Genomic DNA, 10,735 nt, shown 5'->3' on the forward strand with positions numbered 1-10,735 from the left:
GCTAATTTTTCCATTTGTTCCTGGGTTTAATCAATGTGGGCTGCCATTTTGCTGGAGCACAAATCTGTGCAGGCGCAATTTGTGTTGCTTTGCTTCTACGATTTTCTGCTTGAGCGTGTGTTGCTGTGCAGGGCGCGATTGTGTTTTTAAATTTGTTTGCAGTAGATTTCTCCCTTACACTGCTGCTGCTCGGGTCACTTACTTCTGCCCGCAAGGTGTTTGGTTTTATGCTTATTGCAGTGTAATCGACATCTCCATTGCTGCTTAGAGGTATTTTGGCTTGAAACCCTTCTGGTTTTAGGTGTTTTTGTGATTATGTGCGTGTCTTCTCCTTTGTGTTGTTGGTTCTTGCGTTGGTTGGTAGTGGAGTGGCTGTTGGTGGTGGTGCTTGATTGAGTTCTTCTTGCTGCCATTACACACAAGACACCAAAAAACACAGAACAATTACACAGCCTTTCACCAAATATAAAAACATCAATTCATTATAAACGACAACATTTCTACAAATCAACAAAAGTAAAGTACAAGCAATAAAATGCTACTAAGACTTCATTGCATCAGTAGAATTATTGGCTTTCATTAGATTCTCCTTCTCGGCAGATTGGTCAAACTGAGCCTCAATGGGCTTAATCTCTGTTTTCTTCTTCTCCTTCAACACTTGCCTTGACATAACTTCTATTAAGAAGTTTCCTCCATTCCATACAGTTGCAATAACCTTGAGTAATTGGAAAGTAACCTTGACTCGGCAAAAATAAGTTAGCATGAATGTGTACACACACACATTGGTCTTTTAAATTTTGTAGTGTTTTTGAACATGAGAGTGAAAAGGACAGGGATGGAGACCCGCAGCTAGCGCCTTCTTGTGTTCATTTTAAGTTTTTAACTCTTGATATATATATGGAATTAATGGATCCCAGTTACTGTCATTTTATTTATTTGGACATAAACTCTCTTAAAAAAACTAATTTTTTATTGGACATAAAAGAAAGAAAGAAGTAAAGAAAAGGAGCAGATCTCAAATTTGAATAATTAATTAATGTATAAATATTAATATTACATTTAAGATGAAAATTACAATAGTTTGTAAATCAGAAAGAAACCGGAAACATAATATGTTTGCATCTAGAGCTAGTCGTTATAAAAAATAATATGAATATTGTGACAAAAAAGAAACAGAAACAGAAAAAGAAAAAGAAACGAAAAAATTGAAATGTCTCCTGATTTTATTTAAAAAAATCAGAAGACATTTTATAAATGAAGAAAATCAGAACATATTATTTTTTTATTATAAAAATTTTATTATAAATATGCACACGAGGATTGTCTAGTCTTATGAATAAATGTCGGTCATATGGAGAAAAGATGACTATAATTATGTTTTTAAATATCAATATTATATCATATAAATTTTATTTACAGATAATTATGTTTTTAAATATCAGTATGATCTTAAATAAATTTGAGGTTGTTTTTTTTATTAGTACTAGAAGTACTCATCTAAATTTTTTTATTGAAATACAGTTCTTCGTTTACTTATTAGGATGCACCTTCATTAGGTGTCTTGTGATATTCCTAAAGTTGTTTATGAAGGAAGAATTAGGATGAATGGAAAAGTGAGAAATCCCATTTAATAAGGTGCACATTCGTGTGTTTTGTGCAAACAGTTGCACATTTTCACGCATAAATTTCTTGATAGCGAGGAACATGACAATTTTCTTATGCTTTTTCACTTATATTGCTTTCACCAGTAGCAACATAAGTTAGACGTTATCCATATAATGGATAGTGGCTCAGCCTAACACAAATGCCACCCTGGAAACATTCTGCCTTGAACAGAAAAATAATCATCAATTTAAATGACAAACATTGTTGCTTGCTTAGCGGGCTTGAATTGGATACCTGTTCTTGTTTGACTAGAGCGCATTTATACAAGTATGAAAACAACACAATTTCTCTTGCTTTACAGATATCAAATACATGGTATTTTTCATATTTCGGAACAATAATCATCTAATGGTAGTGCACATAAGTTCCTCAAGTTTGACTTAAATCTATTGGTTGTCCCTTTTTGGCATGTGTTTTTTGAGTTCATAATCTGCATACTAATATATGTTTAAAATTTAGGTGCTTTACATGTTTATTCTACTTTCAGGACGCAAGCCTGGCCATTCCTTTGCTTTCACCTGTTCTTGTTCCAATGGCTCAAAGCATTGGGCCACTTTTGTCACAAATAGCATCATCACCATGGTGTGTCAAATATTTTTTAGCTTGATTTTACATGAAGAATTGACTAACAATTCAATTGTTGTTCTTGGTCAGGCTAGAATTTTGCCAACAGATAAACTGAGAGTTTTTTATATTTCGAGTAATTGCGCAATTTACTTTATACAGGTAACTTCCACATACTTTTTTGGGACATACATTGTGAATCACTACTAGCTCTTGGGTTTTAGTCGTGTGTGCATTTGTTTTGATTTATGGTGATTGTTACCATCTTCTCATCCAGTATTCTATCATGCGTGTATTTCTATAGAATGCCCATAAGATAATATGGGGCTTATGATGAATCCTACCTTTATATTAAAGCAAGCAAATTACGAAGTTGCTCAACACATTTCCAGTCCTCCAAATGGATTTAGCATTCTGAGAGTTGCTATGATCGCCGACTCCGGTTTGAGGCAGAAAGCATAGCGCAAATGGCCGAGATGAACATGAAGAATTCGATTATTTGAATGATTTTTATTATATTTGAATGATTTATAATATTAAAATATTGTATATTAGATTTAATTTTCAAAAAATTTGAATATTGAGTGATAATATTGAAAATTTGTGAATTATATTTTTTTTTTGTTTTTTATTTGAGAAAAGACAACGCTTTTTAAACGTTGCCGTAGGTGGAAAAAGCGTTGTCGTTACTAAAAAAGACAACGCTTAAAAAGCTTTTGAACTACGACAACGCTTTTTTGTGACAAAGACAACGCGGAAAAAGCGTTGTCGTTTTTAGATACGACAACGCTTTAAAAAGCGTTGTCGTATCCAGAAACGACAACGCTTTTTCCGCGTTGTCTTTGAGCGTGGTCTTTTACAACACTGGCTACGACAACGCTTTTTTGGGGACATTAACAATGCGGAAAAAGCGTTGTCTTTGGCCGTTTTTCTTGTAGTGATATTTATGTGGAAGTAAAGAAAATATGGTCATGTAGAACATCGATTTTTTTAAGAACGACCAACTTTCATAATTTTTTACAATGAGATATTCTCTCATTTTCTTTGAAGAGGCTAATCATGACTTCAAATTAATTGTAGATATCGTTCAACTGTAACATTAATGTAGTTAAACAATATAAACTATCTCATAACACTAGATCAAATAATGTATTTTGATAATTATGTTCACTTGAATTCCCAATAATATAGCTTCTATTCTTCTCCCTCTCAATCTATATACTGATTTACAAGAATAGTAAATGAGAAATTTTATCATAAAAATCTCATTGTTACTAATTCAAAATATTTGATCATAAAATCAATTAAGTACTTCAACCTAATTGCAATCATTTATTGCATTGCATTTGTCCCAAAACCATTAACTTTCAACACATAAATTTGGCTCCAAACCAAAATCAATAGTAAATGAGATAACTCACCATAATCCATTGACATAATATTTACAATATATGCTGCAAATATCTTGAAATATGAAATATTTATTCTCAAAATCAATTATCTTAATAGTTGATGGGAGGCAGAATGAACCAAATATTTATAATAATAAAATTGATATGCATATCGTCTGTTTTAACTTTTAATCAAACTTGTCTTAATTATATATTCTGAAAATTTTTCGTAGCTAAAATAAAGTTTTGATTCATGGGCCCACATTTATCATCATTTATTCATTCCAGATAATATGGATATTTATGCTAATTTGAGTTTATTATGGTTGTATAAAATTTGATGAGTCTGTTAGGATCGAAATACGTGTGTGGAGGGGGGTGAATACACAATTACAAATATCTTGGAGCTACAATAGCTCGTTCTTAAAATGTTCAAAAATAAACCGAGCATCGATGAATTATATCGAGTTTGGTTTCCAAACCAAGTGAAATACACTTGAAATAATCTTTCGTAGAAACCGAATAAATATTTTTAAAATCTTTTGAAAGAATGCAAGTTGAAATAATAAAAAAAATTTGGTTGAAGCATTTTATCAAACACTTTGTATGCAATATTTTGGTCTATGAAAAACACATAAAATGCTTCAACAATACATACTAAAAACAGTGACAATATTAAAGTAAATGCGATAAACAAATAGACACAAATTTGTTTATGTTTTCGGAGCTCAATCTCCTAAGTCACTGCCTAAACAAAAAATTCTAGAACTATCGATCGTAGGCCTCAACATTTGTACCCTTCTTCCTCATCGAAAGGATCCACTAGAAGACTTTGATTTATACAAACTCATTTGTACAAAACCAATCCAATTTAGAAATTACCCACTTCCTAAACAAGAACTTCTAGAACTATCGATCGTAGGCCTCAACATCACAATCCGCATAATGTTTAAAGTCTTTTATGTCAAGACTACAAACACAATCTTTAATGTCTTTGTGCTAATATTTTCACTCAACTAATCTTTCAAAGAACATCTCTCGTGTGTATGTGAGTGAGCTCTCTTCAAATGATATTCAACAATATTTGGATGTGGAAGAGTGTTCTATAAAGTGGGTTTGGTGTAGAGGACTTAACGTTGAAAGTTCATCTCTTCTTCTTGTTCCTCACACCTTGGGCTTGCTCTCATTCTAGCTTCTTTTGCTTCTATAATCTGCCCATGTTTTTAATTCCCCATTATCTACTCTTGTTTTGTCTTCAAAGTGTTGTATTTATATATCCAAGAATGATATGAACGTTAGATTCAAGAATATGACCGTTTGGGAAGTTTTTGGACACTATCTCATATTGCGAAGGTCATATTTGAGTTGCTGACATTTTTTTAAAGTTGAGCTAATTTTACTGTTCATCAGTCTGGTCTGATTAATCTGGTCTCGTTGATCTGGTCTGGTCCAACTTGATCTGGTCTGGTACAACTTTGATCTGGTTTGTTTTGGTTTGATTGATATGATATGGTTCATAGTTGATCTAGCTAGTTGATCTGGTATGGTAGAGATTTGATCTGATCTTTTCACTTGCTTATAGCTCTTGATTCACTGATTTTTGGGCAAAGTGATAAACATAAAATTTGTATTCCTTTATCTTGGCTTTCCACGAAATCAAGAATCACTTGATTTTGAGTTTGTACGAGAGAGATACGCTTGAAATACTCAGCTGTGTCAAAAATTCTATTATGCAAAATTTCAGTGCAGAACTCGAAACTTCAATCCCGATTTATCAGCTTCTTAAACTCCGATTCAGGCTTTGACATGTGAAGATGATTTGTATATCATTCTCTTAGCTTCGTAATTCATATTGAATCATCCTGTTTGGATAAGCGAACTGTAATATATAGCCAAAATAATAGAGGAGTAAGATTTCTAACCGTTTAAGCCTGAAGTCGTTTGGATCACCGAGCTATGAGATATTTTCGATTCAACCAATTGCGCCAGCTTGAATAACTTGAGTTCTAGCTCAAAACCTTCCAACTTTGATCTACAACTACAACACTTGATGAAATATGTTATAAACACAATAACAAGTTTTGTTATCATCAAAATCAAGATTGTTTGTGTTTCACATTCTAACAAAGTCATAAATAAGAATTGATAAAATCTTTTCTATCTTTCATTCAAAAATCTTCATGTTTATGATCTTGAAACTTCTGGCTCCTTCACTAACGTCTTCGTTCAATATCAATAGTTTTTCAACTATTTATATAATTTGAATGTTAAAGTAAATCGATTATGCCAAACTTTGAAAATATTTATATAAATGATACTTTTGAAGTGTTTTAGATCTTCTAAATTATTAATTTGTAATATCATATTTATAGCAAATCAATGTTGGCATTAGATTCAAAAATCCATATACATTTATCACTATTTTATTATATCAAGCATATCATATTCTTTTTTCATCTTCAATCAAATAATTTTTTTCCAGATATTTAATAAATCTATAGCAACATATGATAAACATATAATTTGGTTATAGATATCAATAAAGTATTTTAACGTATTTTTCAGATAACCCGACTAACCCGATCAACCCAAACCTACGTGATTTGATTTTTTATTTTTTTTTAAAAAAATATTATTTAATAATTACACACAATAATATTAAATATATTTTAATTTAAATATATAATATTAAAATCCCACTTATATATGATTTAAATTGAAAATTTTAATTTAAAAAATTTTAAAATACATTTACTATAAAAAAAAATAGACAATTATTATTTTTTGTTGAACTCAGTAAATAATTATATTTTCATAATTATATTTTAAAATTTTATAAAATAATTATTTTTGTAGAACTCAGTAAAATTAATTTTATAAGTATAAAAAAAATAATATTTTTGTTAAAAAGTTTTTTGAGCAAGACAAACAATTGTAGGTTGAAAAAAAAATTTTAAAAGAATTTTGAGATATTTCCCTAATTTAATAGAACGTGTAGCCTCTATGTAAGACTCTATGTACATATAGCATTGTCAAAAATCTAATTACCAATTGAACGTCGCAGACAAAATATATTTGCCTAATTTAGGAATCATAGAAATTTGAACTGAATATTGATAACATCTTATGATACAATCTGAATGGTGGAGATCGGATTCTGATCTTATTTGCATCGTCGATAACTTCTAGGCCAAGACAGCTTTCTCGAACTTACGAAAATCTCTGCAGCATTTTACCTACTTTTCCCTCTTGTCTCACACGAAATTTGAGAGAAATTGCGGCGTCATTTTTATGATGGTTTGAGAGTCTATTTATAGGAACCAATAGTAGTCCAGATCAACTAGGATACCAAGGTTTCAAAATTTGAATATGAGTCTATCTCCAAGATTTTCTTTTTTTTAAATCTCAGATAACTTCATATGTCCGATCTACTTATCTTTCATATATTTTTTCTTGATATGAAAACTTCTAAAATATAATATTCTTGATATTAATTTCTTGATATTAATTTATCTTGGTACAATCAATTTCAAGATAATCAATAAAAATCAAGATTTTAATATCTTGTAACTTTTAAAAATTCTGGGTTTCATAATATCAATATTAAAATTCTGGGTTTCATAATATCAATATACGATAAAGATCGAAATGGGAATAACTAAGAAAAAACATTAGGGATCATTTGTTACCGTCCAAAAAGAAGATACTGTCATTCGGAGCTGCCTTCTGTGGTTTCCGTTATCATCCTTGGTCGACATTCAGGGTGACCCTCACAGGCCCGTTAACTGGTTCCTTATCTTCCGTAGTTTCCTCGGAGTTCTTGCCTAGAATTCTTAATGTTGGGTTCCATCCATCCAACAGAGACAGGCCAGTTTGGAAAAACTCTTTTAATGGTGAATTTTCAACAAGAAAAAAGACTCGATCACATTCACCTCGTTTTGAAATTGATTTTTTTGAATTTTTTCACAGACAATTTACCCAAGATCAATAATAAAGATGATGTCGAAAGAGAGACAGAATTTTAACTTCAAAAACATGTGCACGCTACTTTTTTTCTTCTAGAGAAAAATGACGCAAAGAAAAAAGACATCCTTGTACAGACATGACATCTACGGTCCAATGAAGAGTGTATAGATTAATTTTCACTCTTACAAGCACAATGAAGAGTGTATAGGTTGAAATAATCCATATATGATGGAAACCTAAAAACTAAGTGACGTGGAGGCCCTTTGATTTTCATTTGTGGAGCTAAACAACAATCAAATTCTTGAGAATGAATATCATCGACCTTGGATTCCACAAAAATAATTTTCTTCAAACGTAAAGCATTACCCTTGAGAAAATCCACCAATTGTCTTTCATCTCTATCACTCATAGCATGCAAGCTCCGAGAAATGTGAACTTCTCCCAAACAGCATCGCCAGCAGCTCGAATCGCCACAGAGGCAGTTTCTCTTTATCACCCGGCGGCCTTCATCAAGTTCCCCGGGTGGGTGGTGGAGGAAATCGATCTTCATAAAACTGGCAAGAGCCTCCTCCTTGCCATTCTGTAATTCAATTAAAGCAGAAGACGGTCGACGTCCCATTCGCAGAAGCTCTTTCACAATCAGTATACTCGATCGTTCACCACGCCAGTTCATTATCTTTATCCTCAGCTGCTCAATATCCAATGAGAAACCTTTTCCTGGCACTGGTGCGATCCAGTTTGAACTGGACTCATCATAAATAATCGTCCAAGATTTAGAAAATGGCAAATTAACGAGAAACATGGCTATTATGTCGAAGCTAATCCTGCCATGAATATGATGAATTTCAACTTTATCTGAAGCTGCTACCCAAGTGATGCCCAATCGATTCCTACCACCATATCTGAATTGCTTCAAGCAACAAGCATCAATCACAATATGCTTCACATTGTCGCAATATATCAATGAAAAACTCATAAGACTTCCACTTGAAACACTGAAACTTTCTTTCAACTTACATTCGCTCATCCACAAATTTTCAAGCCATGGAAACTCCGCAATGAATTTATCAAGCTCAGATATATCCGTCTTAAACAGATGTATCTTCTCGAGTTTCTTTAAAATACAAGCCTCGATTATTCGTTCTGGATTGGAAGAACCTCCCTGAAAACCAAGAAACTGGAGGCCCGGGGATTCGACGAAAACAGATTGATCACCCAACAAAAACAAGCCAACGGTATGAATTCTTTTTAAACCCACAACATTCAACACCTTGAAACCTACGCACTCACTTATCTGAAGATCCTCCAAACCAAAACAAGAAGATATCATATGATGAAAAGTAGTCTCATCAATTCTAACACTCTCAAGGCTAAGTTTCCTAAGAGAAAACCCGATTCCAATCGTATTAATCGAACCCGAAAACACACAACCCGTCAACTTCAAAACCCTCAACCATTGTGAATTCCAGACACATTGTGGCAAAACATACTCCTGCCCATCTCCATTCCTTATTTGATTACCACGGATCACAAAAATCAAGTGGCTCAACTTCAGCTTGGTCAAGGCGCAGTCTATCCACGAGTCAAGGTGTTTTAGACCCATTCCTCCGTGGTAGATACTAATATCCAATCTTTCAGTAAATATAGAGTTTTCATAACGACGCTGGATTGTGCGGTCCACCGAGTCACAGAAATTTGCTTTCACTTTCCTGTGATTCTTGGAGAACTCGTATTCGTCAAAAACCAATATGGGGAACGAATTCCACACGGAGTTCCAGTGTTTGGACAAGATACTTGTTTTTGCGGCGGCTTCGTTCGAAAGTAAGGACAATATGTCGTGTAGAAGATGATCGGGCAAGTGGGATATCCTGTCTTCCATGGACCAATCACCAAAACAGAAATCGCTGCAAAAGTAATAAACATTACAATTACTTCATGTTCTTTAATTCTGCCATGCACAATCAACAAGAGGTTCAAGATATATATATATATATAGCCTAATTAATATTTCATGCACCATAGTTTTGTGACTTTATCATATGCAAAAACAAACCAGAAAAACGAAATTAATTAATAAAAATTACCTGTGAATTATTTAAGATTGGTTTATTGAAAATCTATATCGCCGCCTTTAACATGAAAAGAAGAGGAGGAAGAGAGGCGTACTAAAAAGAAGAAAAAGGGTTTTGTTTAGTCGGTGTGTGAAAAATAATTTTTAAGCATTTTCTGTTTCAAATCTCTCTAAAAGATTTTTTTTTTTTTTCAGAATTTTACTTTTCCCGCATAAATATTGTGTGTTTTTCTTAAAAAATAATAATAAAATAAAATAAATAATACTAAAGGTACAACCAATGGCGGAGCCAGAAATTTCAATCTACCTGGGCTAGAATTTTAAGCCCTCCAATGCTTTAATTTTTTTTAATTGAGCTACCCGAACTAAGATCAAATTAACCCAAAATTTTTCAAAATTAATATATAAAAAATTTCAAAAAAATTTGTGCCACCCGGACTTTTTTTATAAAAAAATTTTGTGCCACCCGGGCTTTACATATGTAGCTCCGTCATTGGGTACAACAACAACCGTGTACAACGATATTTACAATAATTATATTTTGATGTTTTACTATTTTATCGCGATATTTTGTATTCAATTTATCGTGAGATTTTGATATATTTAATTTTTGTATTGTGTTGTAAGATTTGTTGTACAAAATTTGTTGTGCATGTAAAATTGCTCAAATATAATATATCTTATGTGTGTGTGTGTGTGTTTTTTTTTAATCCCTTGTAGTGTGTGTGTTTGAAGGAATTGAATCCAACTACAATTGTTATTTTATTTTTTAAAAAGATCATCTACCTTTTTCAAATAGAAGATAAAAGGCCGGCATGTGAAAAATAAAGTGGAAAATCTCGGGGAGAAAAAATAAAATAAAAAATTGTTATAAATGATAGGAGAATAGATAATATAAAATTAATAAGAGTTAAACACTAGGCGCGATTTTGATTGAAATAAATCATCCTATTTACTTGGAAAATATCACAATACAAATATTATCTTGACATTTTGATCTTGATCACACAATCTTATAACTAAATGAATATATTCATCTACGACTAGAAATTATCTATTAACCCTCTTCTTTAGATGA

General features: G+C 32.1%; 1 protein-coding gene across 1 annotated transcript; it reads right to left on the reverse strand.

Moving 5' to 3' along the window:
• Window positions 1–7,755: 7,755 nt before the first annotated feature.
• On the reverse strand, window positions 7,756–9,465 carry LOC140888351 (putative F-box/FBD/LRR-repeat protein At5g22610). Its single transcript, XM_073296031.1, has one exon. The coding sequence runs from the start codon at window positions 9,463–9,465 to the stop codon at window positions 7,756–7,758; it is 1,710 nt and encodes a 569-aa protein (XP_073152132.1).
• Window positions 9,466–10,735: the final 1,270 nt, after the last annotated feature.

Source organism: Henckelia pumila, chromosome 3, assembly GCF_033568475.1.
Source record: "Henckelia pumila isolate YLH828 chromosome 3, ASM3356847v2, whole genome shotgun sequence".
Lineage (NCBI taxonomy): Eukaryota > Viridiplantae > Streptophyta > Magnoliopsida > Lamiales > Gesneriaceae > Henckelia > Henckelia pumila.